The 20,717-nt window shown below is 35.0% G+C and overlaps 1 protein-coding gene across 8 annotated transcripts in view; it reads right to left on the reverse strand.

Moving 5' to 3' along the window:
- Positions 1-268: 268 nt before the first annotated feature.
- PUM2 (pumilio RNA binding family member 2) overlaps positions 269-20,717 on the reverse strand; it is a 99,526-nt gene continuing 79,077 nt past the window's right edge. For 6 of the 8 annotated variants that reach the window (XM_078444949.2, XM_081795162.1, XM_078444950.2 and 3 more), the window contains 8 exons: positions 16,399-16,666; positions 15,201-15,330; positions 12,923-13,057; positions 7,204-7,341; positions 6,279-6,404; positions 5,918-6,039; positions 5,187-5,379; positions 269-3,513 (listed from right to left, as the gene is read on the reverse strand). In XM_078444949.2, the coding sequence (XP_078301075.1) occupies positions 3,382-3,513; positions 5,187-5,379; positions 5,918-6,039; positions 6,279-6,404; positions 7,204-7,341; positions 12,923-13,057; positions 15,201-15,330; positions 16,399-16,666 (1,244 nt within the window). In that variant the 3' untranslated portion in view covers positions 269-3,381. The remainder of the gene's footprint in view (positions 3,514-5,186; positions 5,380-5,917; positions 6,040-6,278; positions 6,405-7,203; positions 7,342-12,922; positions 13,058-15,200; positions 15,331-16,398; positions 16,667-20,717) is intronic. The other 2 variants (XM_078444951.2, XM_078444953.2) reach the window with 1 other exon arrangement.

Consider the following 20,717-nt stretch of genomic DNA (forward strand, 5'->3'; position numbering starts at 1 on the left):
GTGAATGGAAATAGTATTAGCATTAGTTGAGAATTGGGATCTATGTATCTATTTAAGATATTCTCAATTCTTAAAATCAGTGACCTAAGTAGTACTACCCATGGTACAGATGTGGCCTTGAGCCTTAGATCAGTTAACACACACAAGTTCACAAAGTTTATGAATCACCAGGTAAATTCCAAATCCATGCCTGAACGCAAACTGCACTTCTCCTTTAAACAACACTGTTTCTAAAAGTTCATGTGGAAAGGAAACAAACACCTATAGGTAAAGATAAGTGATTTAATTTAATCCTGAAAACAACCTTGAAGAAGTATCATTTTATCAAGTAAACAGCCTAAAAGTTTCATCCTATGAAGTGTGTAATCGCTCTATGTAATTAGAGATCCTGAATACTAATCAAAGACACGAATATCATCAGAGTAATCAGTAGCCCCAGATTAGCATCCATGGGATAAAAATATTTTCTTTTCCTTAAATCAGAGTAAACTTGAATGGGCAATCTGAATTATAATTGAGGTACAGAAGGGTATTTTATCTAGAGAAAAACACAAGACCAGGTTTATTTCATACAATGTTATTCACACATTTTTCATTTTCTAATTTATACATAATATACAAAGTGAAGATAACATTATTTCATATGAACCAAGAAGAGCCAGGACTTAGACAAACTGGTCCAGAAACAATCCATTATCAAAAGGAGACACTCAAGAGTGAAGTCTAAGTGGTTCTGCCCAATTAAAGTTTCTTTATTCTGAAATGTCAGAGTTTAGCAAAACTCCATGCCAACTTATTAAATGGTGGAATCAGAGAGGTGGGCACCAAAATGGCAGACTGTAAAATTTCTAGAACAGATATTTTTCTAGAATAGGCCCCAAAGTATTGGGAAGATTGGGGTGTCAACACTGGGATACATGGGAACATCAAAACCCCAAGAAGAAGGTTCAGTTTCCCAGCTATCCCCAAGACTTTCTAAGTTTGCAGGACAAAGGAAAGCCAGGAATTCAACTGTGCAAATCCAGGAAAGTCACTATCAATCTCCAACAAGGACGATTTGGATCATGATCAGCTCACGACTGTGAGTGGATACTGGGAACAAAAGTTCGACACAGGGCCAAGACACTCTGAGGCTGGCAAAACAAAGTAGGACGGGAAAAGAGCAGCTTTGTATGGGTGGGGGGAGCACTGCCACTGTTGACTGGGACATGCTGATGAACCAGTAGGACTATGAGAGGGGACAGTGACAAGTGGTTGGATGTAATGGACTCAACATGGAATGTTGGGTTAGAAAACTAGAATAACTCAAAGTCAAACATGAAAAAGTATGCCTGGCACCCCAAACTTTATGCCATTATTTTTAGGTTCATGATAAGAACAGCTAAGTGATAAAACCTTTATATTCAATATTGTGCTCAGAAGAATGCTTTTCTTCTGCAGACTTCTAATAAAAAAATCCTTTACATGTTCAATCGAAAGAGATAGCATGGTTCATTAGTTGTCAGCACTAAACAGAAGTGGGTCAACATAAATGGTTTTATACAAAATACTGACTTCAACAAAATACAAAGCACTTTCTTTATCTTTCAGAAACTGAATATACAAAGCAAGTTTTTTTTTCCAAAATATTTTCATAGGCAAAGGATTAAAAACGATTTTAATTATACACATATGGTCACAATTTTGCCTTAAAAAGATTGTTGGGAAATGTACATAAGGCCGCTTGTAAATGTACATCATGTTACTGTTATGTCCTATGTCCAGAGAAAAAAATGTTATCATACAGATTTGCTCTTACTTGGGAATAGGCTATTCAAAAATACAGTACTCTTCTGTACAAAGAAAAAAGTCACATCACATTTAATAAGATGGAAAAAGCATTGGCCTCCATGGTAACCAAAAATCTCAGTCCAATACTTTCTATTATGCACAATACCCTGACTTCTTGAAAGTGATCCAAATCCTAGTATGTCCATATTAACAGAGTCAACAACTATGTTATAAAAGAAAATGTTTCCCACAATAATAAAAAGAAAGCTGGTTCATACTTCTGAAACCATATAAAGATAAAAAATTTTTAAAAAATCACTCTCGATTTGGAGAAATAAATTTACATTATACAACACTATATGCCAGGTCAAATAGGGCAGGGACATAAATGTACACTAAAATGCAAATGTTTCCCAAAGAGATAAAACAAATTCCATTTACAGCATGAAGGTTTACAAATGTACACCTGTACAACCAAGGAAAGCATCACTACTAAATTAGCAAGGCTTTTATAATAAACATTGAAACAAGATTTGCTTTTAAAGTGTAAACTTACATCTATTACTACACACACAATGCATATATTTATAGGAAGCAAAAAAAGCTATCTGAATATGTAGTCATGCTTAAATGTTGAGCTATCAAATTCACTTTTCAGTGGCCCCTTTTCACCTCTATCTGGTTCCTACTTTTGCAAAGTCTACTATGAAAAAGCAAAATAAAGCTCAACACTTCCTCAACATGTCCTTGTAATCCTATAAGCAAAACAATATACAAATTTCTACTCTTTCTCAGATTGCAAACCAAACTGAAAAGTTAAAATGGGACTTAACTTTTCATTTAGTGCACTTAACTGAATGGAAGTGTCACCATGATTTTTTTTCTTACCTCTTACAACAATTACATATGTAAGTATATACAATACTTCTGTACATTGCCAGAGACATTTTAGGGCAGTATTTGTATTAAAACCATATCCATTGTAAATAATGTAAGTTCTTTCATCTCAGATCATTTAATTCTTATCTTACTTGCGGAGATTTTATTTGCATGATAGTTTGTGAATTACCAAAATACAACTTAACCTTCTTTTTAAAATATTAATAATATTTATGCAGTTGATTGTTAATTGGTTATAAAAGGCTTCACACAAAGGACAAAAAAAAAAAATAAGGACTATATTTCTATATACATCTCTATAAACCTGTTGTGCTATGGGGTCCGTAGACCTACCAGACTGCAAGCCAGTTTATTAAAAGAATACTGTACTTTTTCCTTTAAAAACTATTTTTTGCGACTTTACAAGGTAAAAATTTACAAAATATGTGACAGCTTTTTTTTTGATAGTTACATCATATACAGGCATTCTGTGCTTTGCCAGCAATCCAATCTGATAGGTCTCCACTCAGGGCTGAATATAATTTATAATTCACCACCCCCACCCCCCCAAATATACACAAGAACCTTAAAAAATTTACAAATGGATGAATAAAGTCAATAAATAGTTTTGCTTTAAAAAAAAATTTGAAGATTCATAGTTGAGTTGTGTTTTGATAATTCACAAAAGAAACATTCTTTTCACATGGTTACATCATCTTCTTTCTCTTTCCTTTACAGCATTCCATTTGGTGGTCCTCCAATAGGCCCTAGATCTGGGCTATTTTTCAAATAATATTTTTCCAACTTGGCCAGTATATGCTTCCCATATGTGTATTTGCGCAAAGTAGTAATGTGAGGTCGAATCTGAAAGATAAATAATCTGCTTAGTAAATCTAAGTGACTTTGGTTTCTGGTTTCTTAAAAAAGCACTCCTAAATCTGGGTGACTTAGAATGAATAACTGGAATTTTAATATACAAATCCTTTAAAGAAAAGTTGTTTTCGAAAGTAGTTCATCCTACTCAATCTCTCCAATTATACTCTCAAAACTGTCCAATGAATAAACAAACCACTACTTCTAAACTGTTACATATGCAAATAGTAGACGGGGCTCCAAACATAGCAGGGAAGCATCACGAGTGAATTATTAAGTTCTTTAAAAGTTGATGAAGGCAGAATTTTCTAGCTTAAGTTGGAGACAATAGGGAAAATAGAGCAAAAGACATAAATGAGCAATCAGATGTGTGATGTGTGATTTTAAATTGTTCAAAATCTCACTAATAGTTTTTAAAATGTAAATGGAACTACTCATTAGAATCATATCATTATCTTCCACACAGACTGGCAAAAAGTTTATAAATAACTGGCATTGATGAGATGATGGCAAAACAGGCATTCTTATTATATCTTGGATAGATGTGCAAACATGTACAGATTTTTTTAAAGCAAAACCTGGCTGTGTCTATCAACATGTAAAATGTTTACATACTTGCCCCACAATTCCACATCTAGGAATTTATCCTACAAAACAGTTAATCACGCAAAGACATTCACATACAGCACTGCTTATGACAGTTAAAAACCTGGAAACAATCCAAATGTCATAAAGATGATAATGGTTAATGTAATTGTTAAAAAGAAGACTGACAATTTTTCTATGTATATACTTTTAAGCAGAAATATTAAATTTTAAAAAGGTAAAAAAAAATTATGATCTACTTCTCTCTATACGACAAGAGGTCCAAAGAAGTTATGTATCTGTCCCTGGTTTCTTAATGAATAAATTTACAAAAACATGGAGTATATAGTATTTCTTCCAGTGGGTTTTCTTTTTCTTTTTCTTTTTTGTTTTTTAAGTTTTTCTTTGGAGTGAGCGAGCGAGCGAGCACATGGACGACCAGGGAAGGGGCAGAGGGAGAGGGATAATCCCAAGCAGGCTCTGTGCTGTTAGCACAGAGCCCAATGCAGGGCTGGATCCCAGGAACTGTGACATCATGACCACAGCCAGAATCAAGTTTCTGAATGAGCCACACAGAACCCCCACATCTAGTGTTCATTTTAACAGTAAGTTTTCCTATGGAAATTTATGAGCTAGATTCTAGAGAGAAGACAGAGATAAAAAAAAACAAAAAAAAAACAAAAACCCAAATTCTCTTTAGAAAAATGCTTAAAAAAAAAAAAACACCCAAATTCTCTTTAGAAAAATGCATTACATTAGTGAGAAAACCTAATTAGATTTTAAAATCAATGTTCAACCCATGTATCATGGCAAATCAAATATATCTCAATAAGATGGGGATGGGCAATGCTAAAGGCAGGTTAAATAGATGAAAAATAAATTTGATTTTATTGAGATTACTTTAAGAATTTTAATAAAAGGGTACACCATACCTACATTTGTCAAAGGTTATCCATTGATTTTAGATTTTTTTTCTCCAGTTACATCACATGAGGAAATTAAAACCTAGGAAGTTAAAATTGTATCCTGAAAGTCACACAAATTGAATCATCTATTTTAAGTGCTATAAGCTGTATTACCTTATGCATGATTATCTTTCTCTGGGCAGGTTCAGCCATATCAATCATCTTCTGAACCACGTAATTGGCATACTGGTCCTTCATCATGGTGTATAAGGCACTGTGAGCACCATCATTCTGGCAGCAAACTTCATCAATCAGTAAAGCTCTCTCGGCACGGGAGGCATGGGTAACACACTTTTCTACTACATTGCTAAAAATTCAAGTATATACACAAAAAATTATTTTGTTACTTTTTCCTTTATAGTAAATTTCCCTTGGTTTTAAAAGAACTTGCTTATTAACACATTGGAAGACAAAAGAGTGAAGATGGTATTCTCTTACCCTTTACTTTCAAAAACAAACAAAAAAAAAGAATTAGTATTATAGAGTAACCCATACTGGATATTCACAAGTGTAATTACATGCCTCTTAAAATTAAAATTACAAAGAGGAAACTAGAGACTAAGTCATTAGTAAGGTCTGAGACTTTCATTAATAAGCACTAAACTAATTTGCATTTATAGGTTTGGGGAGACCAATCATTTTCTGAATACAGACTTCAAAAATGGAATATACATAGGCAGATGGATTTGTCATGAGGAGTCTTCAAGAATAAAAGGAATAGTCTGTATGTGCTTTTTCCCTCTACTAAAAGAAACATATATTTGAATGTCATATTCTACACGCATTTGTTTACTAATAAAAGAGTTGAAAGAACTGACCCTTGGAATTAGAAAATAGTGCAATACCTGGCAAATTTGTGTTGACTCAGGGCTAAGACTTTTCCTCGGATTTCAGAAACAATTTTGCTTTTGTCTTCAGGTCGACCGTGTTCCAAGACATGCTGAATAACGTAATTGCCATACTGATCCTAAGTACAGATGTTTAAAAATTACTTTCCTTAAGTCACCCCTTAAAAATAATGACTATTCTTTAGAAAGATACTATTTTTCTGAAGATCCAGTAGTATACAGTCAGGAGAATACACGAAGCTTTTTTGTCTTACTGTGTGTTTTTACAGTATGTTAATTTAGGAAAAATTACATTTCCCTATATTCTGAACCACTGTCAGAAACACATAAACATTGACAACTATTACGGAGTTCATACCTGTACCAACTGCTCTGTATGTTGGTGGAGTTCCTCTAAGATAGGTAAAGTCTGCTCTGCAGTGCAATGCTCGAGGATGCGCTGGATCACTCTGCAGCCGTAAGGATGAGTTGAAAGTACAAACACCTTAAGACAAGTGCAAGAAATACATTTACTTTATCTGGCATTTCTGGAAAGTTCTATGAGGCAGACAGGTTTTTGATGACATGCTGAATTAATCTAAAATAGAAGGGTGGGGAGTCACCTCTAATATGACTACCATCCTATTGGTAAAGACTGGAAAGTGAGGTGCTCAATTCAGGAGCTAACAGGTATTTTGATCAAAAGGAACCTAACCAGATATGTATTAGTTACTAATTGATATTTATTTTCTGTGTTTTACTGTACAGTCTTAAGTCTTCTTCCCTCCTTTACTTCTCCCCGAAAATCTGGAGAACACTGTTGGGTTTCTAATAGCTGTGATCCCAAAGTAATACAATTGATGGGGTGCCTGGGGGGCTCAGTCGGTTAAGGGTCTGACTTCAGTTCAGGTCATGATTTCACGGATAATGAGTTCAAGCCCTGCATTGGCCTCTGTGATGACAGCTCCAAGCCTGAAGCCTGCTTTGAATTCTGTGTCTCCCTCTCTCTGCCCCTCCCTTGCTAACACTCTCTCTCTTGCTCACAAATAAAGATTAAAAAAAAATTAAAAACAAAACAAAGTAATACAACTGAACTTTTATTTCCACATTTTTCAGCTTCAAAAAAATGAAGCTATCTATTGACGCACTCTATTAAAGAGGCAGAAATCACTGTACATTCAGTTTTGTCTCCTATTTTTGTCTGTCATTACTGGGTATTATAATCTTGTGACTTAGGAAAAATGTGTTAACACTCCAATGCTAAAAGAATGCCCTGCTAATTAGAAGACAAAAATAAACCTTACTTGTCCTTTGAAAGCATCAATGATGAACTGTAGTGACTGTGGCTGAACACATTCAATACATTTTTGTACAACATGGTTTCCATTCTGATCTTTCACACATTTGAGTACATGACCATCTAGCTCCTTTACCATTTCACTCTGCAAAGAGAAGATGACATTTAAAAAATTACCTCATCAAGAAACGTTAACAGGATTAGAAAGAGTACAAAAGTATACTCAAAAATGTGTTGGCAATATTGTAGATATCAAAGTTTAAAATCCATACTCCCTGCCCCTCCAAACAGAAATTGAGATGGTTACCAAAACATTTCGTAGGATTGCAATGTAAATGACACTTGTTAAAAAATAACCTAGGGGGGGCGCCTGGGTGGCTCAGTCGGTTAAGCGTCTGACTTCAGCTCAGGTCACGATCTCGCAGTCCGTGAGTTCGAGCCCCGCGTCGGGCTCTGGGCTGATGGCTCAGAGCCTGGAGCCTGCTTCCCATTCTGTGTCTCCCTCTCTCTCTGCCCCTGCCCCGTTCATGCTCTGTCTGTCTCAAAAATAAATAAAAACGTTTAAAAAAAAAATTAAAAAAAAAAAAAAAAAGCCTAGGGATGGATCCTGAACCTGCCATATTTAAATGACTTTCTTCACTTTGTATACCTTCCACACAACTTTCTCAGCAGACTATAATATACATATACAAATAATTCCAAATTCTATACTTTTTCTCTGCTTAGCACTCCCTTTCCTTCAAATTATTTTTAATACCTACATGAGTCTATTAAGTGCATGGGAAAGGGTAAGGAATTGAGCACTTAAGGGCTATGTGACTTTCACATATTATCTCAATGATAGGAAGAAAACAGACATTTTAATTCTTTTTTTAATGAGCTTATATTAAAGAACTCATTTAATATAACTTTTCTTTATTATGTGATACTTTCTTCAGGGACAAATCTTTGGGAAATTTTAGATTTTTGTTCATTTAACCAGGAAAAATGACCCTTTCATGTGTATTTCTTTGCTTACTAGTAAGGTTTTCACATTTACAATCTCTCTCAACCAAAGAACTCCCAGCTACCCACTACTCCCAGTTACCTACTACCTACTGAATAACTGTAGAGAAATTCTGTTAAGCCAAAATACAACACAGATGTTTAACTATAAACTAAATAACAAAATAAAATGTTACTTAGTTTACAATCCAAACAATACCATTATTAACAGGTTTCTCTAAGGCTTATTCCCTGTGCTTTATATTTTCAAGTATTAAAGACATTTAAAGTCTTTATTATTTACTTATTAAGTGTAACCAACAATGTTATATTAGTTTCAGATGTACAACAGTGATTAAACAATCATACACATTACACAATGTGCACCACAATAAGGTATAGTCACCATACAACGTTATTACATTATTGACTATAATCTCTATGGTGCACTTTTCATCTCTGTGACTTAAATTTTATAACCAGAAGTTTATACTTCTTAATCCCTTTCACCTATTGCCTCCCCATCCTGCTATCCACACAAGAACTTGTTCTCTGTAGTTGAGAGTCTGTTGTTCTGTTTATCAGATTCCACATATAACTGGAATCACAGGTACAGTATTTGTCCTTTCTCTGATTTCACTTAGTATAATACCCTCTAGGTTGATCCATGTTACTGCAACTGACAAGATCTCATTCTTTAAAATATCTTCATTAAAAAAAAAATTTTTTTTTAACGTTTATTCATTTTTGAGACAGAGAAAGAAAGAGAGACAGAGCATGAGCAAGGGAGGGGGAGAGAAAGGGAGAGAGAGGCACAGAATCCGAAGCAGGCTCCAGGCTCTCACCTGTCATAATAGAGCCCATCACAGGGCACAGTGAGATCATGACCTGAGCAGAAATTGAAAGCTCAACCAACTGAGCCACCCTGGCATGCCCAAAATATCTTTATCTATACCGGTTTGAGACTTAGGATCAAGCATTTGTGTAAGCATCTACAATAATCAAAATCTGTTCATCTTGTTCCATTGTGACATATCTTCAATTATTCTAAAACTCAGGATTTCCTCCAGAGTAATGCTATTTTCTCACAAATTTTCAATGGTGTGATTAATGCACACATACAAACATATTCATCCATACATGTTATGACTGTTTTTAATTCTGGGATTTATTATACAATAATATATATGGGTGGAGAATCAAAGCTAATCTCTTTCCAAATTTACTAATTACTGATACCTTTAAAGAAATAATTATTTCCTTTACTCTATGTTTCATGGTAATACATAAGCTAGTTATATAGAAAATAGTTATCTATTTAGGGTTATAAATTTCATTCCTAAGGTCTGCTTAATTTCACGTGAAACCCACACTAATTAGTGATGCTTCACAATTTATTTTCAAAAATCTAGCAGATCAGCATTTACTCTCAAACTCTTAATATTCTTGCCTATTTCAAATAATTTTAAAAATTATTTTGATGAATTACCAAAAAATTCCCAGAGTATGATTGGAATTACATCAGTCCTTTTTTGATTTAAAATAAGCCTTCTTCCATCCAAAAATTTGATATATTCCCATTTACAGGTGTTCTCTTTTCTCTTTAAAAAATCGTGAATTGGGGCGCCTGGGTGGCTCAGTTGGTTAAGCGGCCGACTTCAGCTCGGGTCATGATCTCGCGGTCCGTGAGTTCCAGCCCTGCGTCAGGCACTGTGCTGACAGCTCAGAGCCCGGAGCCTGTTTCAGATTCTGTGTCTCCCTCTCTCTGACCCTCCCCCGTTCATGCTCTGTCTCTGTCTCAAAAATAAATAAACGTTAAAAAAAAAAAAAAAAAAAAGAATCGTGAATCTTGTTAACTAACAGAATTTATAGGTTAATTTCCTATTGAATGAAAGTTTTAAGAACTTTATGTGTATAATTTCTAATTGGCATATAGAATGCAACTGGCTTTAAATTTTTTATCCTTTGAAGAAATTGATGTCTGGTTACAGGAAACAGATAAGAAGGAAAAGATTGTTTTGAGGTCACAGAAATAAATTTTTAAATAAAACTGGTTTTGTTTCTGTATTTTCATATTTGCTGCTACAGTAGCTCAATATTTTACAGAGCTAACATATAAATCTGGCTCCATTTAAAAACTGGAGTACTTTCTAGTACAACCAGAATGGAAGGAAACCGTGCACCACAGTTTTCCAGATGGGTGGGTTGACTGCTTTGTTTAGCCGACGTATGCTTAATATTCTCCTATAGGCCAACATCAAAGAAGTCTGGGGAAACTCTTACCTTGCAGCATTATGATTCCTGCTGGGCACTGGCATTTTGTGAAACCTTATGGGGGAGGGTAATGCTGGGGCAGAAATGTGAATTATGTAGATGGGTGGTTTCACGTCTTCAGACCTCTCCTAGAATCAGTACAGTTCTCTTAACTGTGCCAGTCCCAGTTGACAAGCTTTGTATCCACTTGTCCGCTCAATTTAAATATAGCTGTACATAGTTGACAGTGGCCATAGCTAAGTTACTTATTAGCATATGTGACTTTCAACAGTAATGAAAATGGTTTTGGATTTTCTTTTGTTTCCTAAAAATGAATACAATGTCAGAACTTCACATTTTATTTTTTTTTTTAATTTTTTTTAATGTTTATTTATTTTTGAGACAGAGACAGACAGAGCATGGATGGGGGAGGGGCAGAGAGAGACGGAGACACAGAATCTGAAGCGGGCTTCAGGCTCCAAGCTGTCAGCACAGAGCCCGACGCGGGGCTTGAACTCACGGACCATGAGATCATGACCTGAGCCGAAGTTGGATGCTTAACCGACTGAGCCACCCAGGCACCCCAGAACTTCACATTTTATACACTAGTACCTGGCTATTAGTATTTTACAGGAACCATAGTTCTTGGGGACTTTATATAGATACATACGTACATATACATATATATTTTGTGTGTGTGTGTGACTTTTTTGTAAACTAAGTCCGATTCAACATTACAATCATTTTACAGTTACTATAACCAATGAGAATAGCATGGTTTTTCAAATCTGTTCTGAGCCTATAGTGTTTCCTTTGTGAACATATCTCTATTTTATACATTTTGTATAGTTACACTGTACTAAAATATTAGCTTGTTTGATATAAGGAAAGTATGTATTGAGTACCTTTTTGCTAGCCTGGTTGTTCAACCTTTAAAAAAAAAAAAAAAAGGTTTAAGCTTTAAAAAAAAAAAATCTTTAAACTGGTCTTTCTTGCATGTTATAAATAAAGTTGCAGCTAAAAGGGACGGGCAGAGGGGTGCCTGGGTGGCTCAGTTGGTTAAACGTTCAACTTCGGCTCAGGTCATGATCTCACTGTTCGTGAGTTCAAGCCCCAGGTTGGGCTCTGTGCTGACAGCTCAGAGACTGAAGCCTGCTTTGGATTCTGTGACTCCCTCTCTCCCTGCCCCTCCCCCGCTCATGCTCTGTCCCTGTCTCTCAAAAAATAAACGTTAAAAAAAAAAAAAAACGTAAAAAAAAGGATAGGAAGGAAGGGAAAACTAGTTTTGAGTGTCTTAGAATAGAAACATAAGATTAAGATTTTTTTTCTCATTAAAATGTCTTATTCATGATTTATGGAAAAAATAAAACAAAATTTTTTTACTTGTGCTTGCTTCAGCAGCATATACAGTAAAAGTGGAATGGTGGGGCACCTGGGTGGCTCAGTTAGTTAAGCATTCAACTTCGGCTCAGGTCATGATCTCACAGCTTCTGAATTTGAGCCCCGTGTCGGGCTATATGCTCAGAGCCTGGAGCCCAGTTTAGATTCTGTGTCTGCCTCTACCCTGTGCTCACTTTCACACACTCTCTCTCAAATATGAATAAACATTAAAATTAAAAAAAAAAAAGAAAAAAGTGGAATGGTACAGGGGCACCTGAGTGGCTCGGTTGGTTAAGCATCCAACTTCAGCTCAGGTCATGATCTCATGATTCATGAGTTCGAACCCCACATCAGGCTCTATGCTGCCAGCTCAGAGTTTGGAGCTGGCTTCAGATTCTGTGTCTCCCTTTCTCTCTGCTCCTGCCCCACTCACGCTCTCTCTCAAACATAAACATTAAAAAAAAAAAAAAAGTGGAATGGTACAACGACTAGTATAGCCCCTGTGCAAGGATGACACACAAATTGTGAAGTGTTATGTTTTTATGTGAACTGGAATTAAAAAAAAAAAAAAAAAAGCACTGTATTGAAAAATTTTATTCTTGTGGTTATAAATGTAGTACAATCTGGGGCGCCTGGGTGGCACAGTTGGTTAAGTGTCCGACTTCAGCTCAGGTCATGATCTCCCAGTTCATAGGTTTGACCCCTGCGACGGGCTCTGACAGCTCAGAGACTGGAGCCTGCTTTGGATTCTGTGTCTGTCTCTGTCTCTCTCTCAAAAATAAACATTTAAAAAAAGTTAAAAAAAAAAAAAAAAAGTGGTACAATCCAAATACATTTTGGAAACAATAAAGGTATTCCTGATACTACAGGAAATCAAATAAGCAAGTGTAGCATTTTGCTTCCCACACAGCAGGCCCTCAAATTATCTTCATTTAAAGATGAAGAGATGTTGAAGAGAATGAAGAGGACAGATCAAAGATCTATAGTATAATATGTAATTAAAACGTACTGTTTGAGACAGATTATTTAAAGTATTTTATTCTAATTGGGGAAATATAAAGTAATAATTTAAAAACTGAATAAAATACAAAAAGTTTGTCTTAACTTACAATTACCTGCTGGTCAGATGAAATAGACTCCAGAGCTTTCTGGATAACACGACAGCCATACATCTGCAAGGCTAAAGGCAGAACATGCCCACGAATACGAGTGGCGAGAGCTAATTTTTGATCCAAACTCCCAAACTGATAGAAAAGAAATCAGTATTAATAAAAATAACCATTATATTAATTTTGTTAAACCTGAATAACCCACTGTTTGCGGCCTATTCATTCTATTTTTAAAATATCACAATTTGTAATCATGTAGGGAAGAGGACTTAGGTAAAAGCTAATTAAGATAAATCCAGAACTGCCTGAAATAACTGCATTACTTTTATGGGGGGGTTAAGTCTCATTATCTAAAATTTCCTTTTTACTAATATATTAATCACCTGTAATTCTTTTAAAGTACACAGTATTACATTTCATTTTAAACAAATAAAATCCCCTCATCTTTAACGTAATGAACTTCTGACCATGCATTCAGACCAAATTACATTCAGACAAACTATATTCTGATGTAACTGTGGAGGAAACTTAAGTAAAACTAAAACAGAGATACTTAGTTGTAAACTGAAAATTAGCTAAAATACAAAATACATGACACATCTAACAAATGTAAATAAAGACTATACTATTATCACTAATTTCTTCATCTAAGATTTACTCTCAATGCTTTATATTTTCAAATATTAATCAGATTACTACTAAACTTCTCATTTAAAGTAGGCCCATATTTTAAAAATATTTTTGTGATAAAATATATAGCATAAAATGTCATTTTAACCATTTTAAAGTGCATAATTCAATGGCATTAATTCACAATGTTGTGCAATTATCACTACAAACTGTTTCCAAATCATTCCCGTTGCCTCAAACAGAAACACTGCATACATTAAGCAGTAACCCCACCCCCACCCCCCCACCCCCCCCTCAGCACCTGGTAAACCCTAATCTACTTTATGCCCCTATCAATTTGGCTGTTCTAGCTATCTCATATAAGAAAAACACTATGATGTTTGTCCTTTTACATCTGGCTTATTTTACTTAGCTTCATCCATGATGTAGTATGTAACAGAACTTTATTCCTCGTGGCTGAATAACATTCTTATTGTATGCATATACCACATTTATCCATTCATCTGTTGGACATATAGGTTGTTTCCACCTTTTGGCTACTGTGAATAATGCGGAAACAAACGGTGTTTGAGTCCTTGTTTTCAATTCTTTTGGGTATACAGGAGTGGAATTGCTGGGTTGTAAGATAATTTTTATGTTTAGGTTTTTTTTTTTAAGGAACTGCCGAGGTGCCTGGGTGGCTCAGGTGGTTAAGTGTCCAGCTCTTCATTTGGGCTCAAGTCATGATCTCAAGGTCATGAGACTGAGCCTCATGCCACCTCCACTGGGCATGGAGCCTGCATGGGATTCTCTCTCTCCCTCTGTCCCTTTCCCTGCTCACACGTGCTCTCTCTCAAAAAAAGAAAAGTTTGAAGGAACTGCCAAACTTTTTCACAATAGCTGCACCATTTTACATTACTACTGACAACGTATGAGGTTCCAATTTCTCCAAATCTCCACCAACATTTGTTATTCCCCCCGGCCCTCTAAAGCCATCCTAGTAGATGTAGCGTAGAATCTCACTGTGGTTTTGATCTGCATTTCCCTAATGACTAAGGATGTTGAGCTTCTTTTCATGTGCTTCTTGGCTACATGTATATTTTCTGAGGAGAAAGGTCTATTCAGGTCATCTGTCCATTTTTATTTTTTGTTTTTTTTTTTTTTTAAAGTAATCTCTATACATGGGGCTCAAACCCACAACCTTGAGATCAAGAGTCACATGCTCCACCAACTGAGCCAGCCAGGTGCTCCTCCTGTCTGTTACATTATTTTAATGTTTATCTTTGAGAGAGTACAAGCTCTCTCTGTACGGGCAGAGGAAGGGGGACAGAGGATCCAAAGCGGGAACGAAGTTAACAGCATGGAGCCCAATGTGGGGCTCACACTCACAAACCGCGAGATCATGACCTGAGCCCAAGTCAGATGCTCAACCAACTGGGCAACCCAGGTACCCCTCTCCTGTCCATTTTTTAATAGGGTTGTCGTTCTCTTGTTGAGTTTTAGTTCTTTATATAGTCTGGATATGAAATCTTTATCAGATACATACTTTGCAAAATATTTTTTCCCAAGTGCATATATTTTTATATGAAAATGACTCTTACCCAACTTTCTGAACTTTTCTACGCATTCAGCAATATAGTTGGATGTACAAATATGTATATGTGCTTACCTCAAAAAATTTCTGTATAACATAGTTTCCAAAAACATCTGTCATTAATTGATAGGCTGCTTGTAGAATTTCATTAAATACCATCTGTCGCTCAGCTGGAGTAGCTCTCTCTAGTTTTTGTTGTATGAATCTATATAGGAAACATTTTATATGTCATCACAGCACATTGAAAATAAGCTCCTGCAAAATCTGTATCTGACTTGAGTATCACACACCCCCACATATATACACATAAAATTACTTCCAGGAATAGTACTAACACATTTAATACTGTGAACAGCAAATTTAAAGCAAAAAAGGCAAAAGCTATAAAGCATTTCTTTATAATGCCTTAATTTAAAGTAACTATTAGGCAGACATTTGGATATATTGTAATCTGCATTATAATCAATGAAGAAAACTAGATTTTACTGGTTATTCATACATTTTTCATAATAGTATTAAATATTTAAGTTTAGAGCCTAATGAAAGAAACCCTTAGAAGTAAATTTATCAAACACAAATGAATTCCTAGCCATTGTGAATGACACAAGGTTCATGTGCTACTCTTAAGGAATTTTCAACTTTAGGGAGATAAAATAAAACTATAAAAGGAAAAAATAATTAAATTTAATAAATGTGTTACAATTCTATTTTCCTTTTTGTGTTCTATCTTGAGAAGAACACTAATTTACATGTACCTTAAGTACTATAAGAGAACATTATGTTTAATGTTCAAAGTCACCAAATTCTTCTAAAAGAAAAGTGAAATGTTTCAACTTAAGACATATCACATCAAATACAAATCTATACAAATACAAACACAAAAGCATTTAACCTTCTTTTAAAAATTTTTTTTTAGACAAGGTCTACATCAGGGACATTTACATCCACAAATATAATTCAGAGCATTCTTTTCAAAGGAAAATTAAAGTTGAGTGTATTCAGAATCAATGTAATAAAAATAACCCAAAAAAGGGCACTCCTATATTTTCATTATAAAAGTATTCTCATTATAGAAAACTGGGAAACCATAAATAATTTAAAAACCTTTATTTTTATCATATGTCCTAATAGCGAAGAAGAAATCCATTATTGGGCCTTTATTCTGTAAAAAGTTCCTTAAATGATCCCAGTCAAGAAAATTTTAGACTCCTACAAGGCAGTAATTTTCAAAGCAAAAATACAGTGCTCAGTATCCTAAACCACAATCACTTACCTAGAACCGTGCTGGTCTTGAGAAAACTCAACTATGTGCCCAATCAAGTCTCTAAGTTGAAGGTTTGGGAAGCGGTTGTTTCTGAAATCTTCCAATAATCTACTTCGGCCGGAAGGCATAATATCAGACCTATTATACCGAAGCCGGGAAGGAGGAAAGAGCTGGCTGCTGGAGCTGAACAGACTGGAAGTGCTTGAAGCACTCCGGTATTTTGCTTCTGCTCCAGGCGCTGCAGAGATATATCGACCACTACCATTTGTCAGGCCTCCTACAACAAAGCAGCTGTGGTCAGCAAATATTTTTGACAAGGCCATTCCTCAAATAAGAGTTACTTACACTAAAATTCAATCAATAAAGAAATAACCACTCCACTGACCACTAATTCCTATATGTTTTAACAGGAAATTGAAACTGGAGGGAAAATCTCACACATTTACTTATTGTGTGTGACTACAGGATCTGGGGGATAAAAAAGACTAGAAAAGATGAGAAAAATAAACCTGTATTTGTTCTTGGCAGTTTAGTTTCAATCATAATCATAACACCTAATATCATATATAAAAGTTGTATTTGTTCTTGGAAGCTTAGTTTAAAACATAATTATAGCAAGTAATGTCATACATACTAATACCAATACCAGAATACTAAAACTACCAACAAAATTTCCAGTTTATTAACAAGGTTACAGATAGCTAAGCAAACTCAGATTTGAAGCCACTGAAATACAGTTGGGCTGAAATTTACTTGCAGTGTTTATGGAACACTGAGGGCTAAATTTGTACTTTTTTGGACTGTATTTTTAAAAATGCATTAGGTAATACATATACCTCTATGTAAAGAAAAACGGATTTTTAAAAAAGTAAACTCTACACACAACATGGGGCTCAAACTCATGACCCTGAGATCAAGAGTTGCATGCTCTACTGACTGAGCCAGCCAGAAGCCACAAAAAACCATTTCTTAAAGAAAATAAATCCATTACATCTTAAAGTATTTTAAAAATTTTAAAGGAATACTCTCCATAAAATACTATTATTTTATTGACAAGAACTAGAAATAAACAAAATGTATTTTTCCTAGAGCTTTAATGTTGATCATTTGAGACGCATAAAAAGCCTCTTTAACTTATTATATCCCATTCCAAACAAGAAAATTAAAGGGCAGTCAATAGAAACAAACAAAAAATACAAGCAGGAAATTGTTATTACAAAAGTCATTTAAAAGTACTTGACAGTGTCCTTTTAAAAAAGAAAAATGTATAGAAAACCGTAACGTGCAAATATAGTTGCTCAGATAAACAGAATCTACCATCAGCTTTAAGCTATTATATACCATCTCTAAGTAGAGGAGTGCTATATATACAATCCAGACCACAGGGCAGAGATGATGCCAAGGACACACTGTCAGTGCAAAGTTGTGAAGTTATACAGAGGCACTGAATGGCAAAAAGAGTTACAGGCACAAGGAAAAAAGTAAGACAACTGTAATCCTGGAGAGTGAACTGCTTTAAAACGTTCCTCTTTTACTTTCAGTCCCCAATGCCCGAGCTTTTGTTGTGATTCCCACCACCCAGAGTATTATACATATAATTCATAGGACTCTCCAGTCCCCTTTCCAGTGTAAGTGCCACAACATTATGTTCACCTACAAGCTAGATCCCTGGTACCTAAAAGAATGTCTGACAGATAGTGGGTACACATTAATATTCATGAATATTTTATATAACATTAACTGCCTAAGGTTCAATTCTAGACTATCTTTCTTAAAAGTGTGTAATTTAACAGAACATTTTATACACTAAAACCACTAACATCAAATTCGCATACCAGTGTTCCTGTACAAAGAATCCAAAATGTGAAAGAATTCAGTGTTTTAATACTGTCTTGATTTCCTTGATACTCTTAACCCTCTAGCCCCTGCTATTATTTCTAATTATACAATTCTATCAACTGTTCACTAGCCCATTCAAATCTCTAACAATTCTTTAACCTTTATGTAGGGTAGGGATACTCTGCATATCATTCCAGTCTGTTTTTACAAACAATTATAAAGTCTCATTCAAAGGCCACTTGGAGGTCACTTTACACTAAAGCATCCTGCTAGAGTACATCCTCTCAATTCTTCAGCCTAATATTATATTGAGTCCTTATTCTGAATCTATTACTCACACAAATTTCCTAGAAGAACCCTAATTTAATTGTTCACTTCTCCTCCTCTTGTTCATTATTGTCTCTGCACCACTGCTTACCTTACCTCAAACATAAGGCCCAATCCTACACCTCTTTACCCTTAATGCACTAAAGATTTTCAACACCAAATTCAAAATATATACTTACCCCCAGAAATGACTATGCCAATTTTATTTCATACCTTCTAATACCTAACAGGAATCTCTCCATGTCTAGATATTCTTTGATTATATTCTATCAGCTCCCTAATACCAAACTCCTGATGCACTCATTGCCGACTTAAAATGTCTCATGATGTGTAACTGCCTTTAGTTTTAAAGAAACCTCAAAATTTCAGTTCTCGAAGTCTACTTAGTATTTTCATTTACAAAACAAAAAAATTCACTCAGGGCAGGGTACCTTTCTTTCTTTACAAATTAAATAAGCATTTAAAACCCAATTGTAATATACACTGAACATTTTAAACCTGGTTATCTAAATATTGAAAGCATGCCATCCAAACCTATTTTGGAATTGAGGGACATTTTACAAAACTGGCTTATGCTCTTCACAAATGTTTAAGTCATAAAAGACAAAAACAGTGCAAGATTAAAGAAAATTAAAGAGTCATGACAAATGAGCGTCATGTGAGTCCCCATATCAATCTCTTTCCTAATCCTTTACTCTCTCCAGTCTCTCTCTGGCAAAGTTTGAATAAGTTGGCTAATTTATTTTTTATTGTGGTACGATATCATTGTTTCCTGACTTTGATCATTGTAGTTATATAAAAGAGTATTTCCTTATTTTCAGAAAACATACATGGATATATTTAATGGGTAACGGACAGACAGTATGTCTGCAACTTCCTTTCAAAAGTATCAAGGAAAAAAAAACTGGATGTGAAGGGGAATGAATATGCAGAGAGGGGGAGAGGAAGAGAGGAAATGAACGATAAAGCAAACATGGTAAAATAACATTTTGAAAATGTGGATAAAGGGTGTGCTGTAATTTTTTTTCCTGTATCAGTGTTACAACTTCCCCATTAAGTCTCAAATTATTCCAAAATTAATGAAAAACAACACACATATAGGCTGTCTAGGTCATACCATTGCTAATGGTAGTCCATAAGCAGAGGTGTTTCTGCACCAAATGTGTTAAAGGGATAACCGTCTTCAATTCATCATTGACATCCACCCTTAGCATTTACACTTCTTAATCACTACTTGGCTAGGAATGTATTTTGGACAGGGAGATCTGTGCTATAATGTCACAGACGACTGGTCCAAATGCAGTATGCGGCTAGTCAGCCAGGACTCTTGGACAGAGCTCTTCACACAATAGTGTGCTGCCCTTTACATACTATTTGTGTAAGGATTTTTCAAGTTCACTCATGACAACCGAGTGAAGGCAAGCATCTTACAATAATCCTAGTAGAAATAATATGATTTTATAAGTTTTCATTAATTTCCTCGAGAAGTCTATTGTGTTAGAATCCTTCCTATTATTAATCAAAAACAAAAAAGATTATAAAATTACTGGGAAAAACACAGGGCAAGAAAAACAACGGTAACAACTGTAACAATCACAAAATAAATAAACCTGATTAATCTTTTCATTCTTTTCTAAGTCCAGAAAATTTGGAATGGCAGCTGCTTAACTTATCAGACCTGTGTATTCTTTTGAAAATACAGATTCCCGGAGACTTACTCAAAACCTACTGAATTACCCTCAGTGGATAATTTTTACTAAAAAAAAAATATTCTGAAGGTTATTCTGAAGAAGAGTTTAGAGGCTAATGAATTAGAATTCAAGATTATTCAAGGATTCATTTTACAGCAGGTTGTTAACTACCAATATCAAATAGAAATGGTAATCCTAGATTTGGGGTCCTGAAAAGGGTACAACTACATATAGGCTACTAGACAGTGCTGGTTTCAGAAGACAAGGCTCTAGAAAACTCAGGAAATGGTTAAGATGATAACCGAAGATGGCCAGTTAGTTGCAGCAGGCAAAGAATCAATGATACAGAGTGGTAGAAAAAAAGTCTAAAATGACAATCTAATTCCTCAAAGGATAATATTGGTCAGACCTTTTTGTCCTGAGTTCTGGCACCTCATTTTAAATAGGGTTTATGGTTTCAAAATAATCAGT

Source organism: Panthera onca, chromosome A3 (genome assembly GCF_046562875.1).
Source record: "Panthera onca isolate mPanOnc1 chromosome A3, mPanOnc1 haplotype 2, whole genome shotgun sequence".
Classification (NCBI taxonomy): domain Eukaryota; kingdom Metazoa; phylum Chordata; class Mammalia; order Carnivora; family Felidae; genus Panthera; species Panthera onca.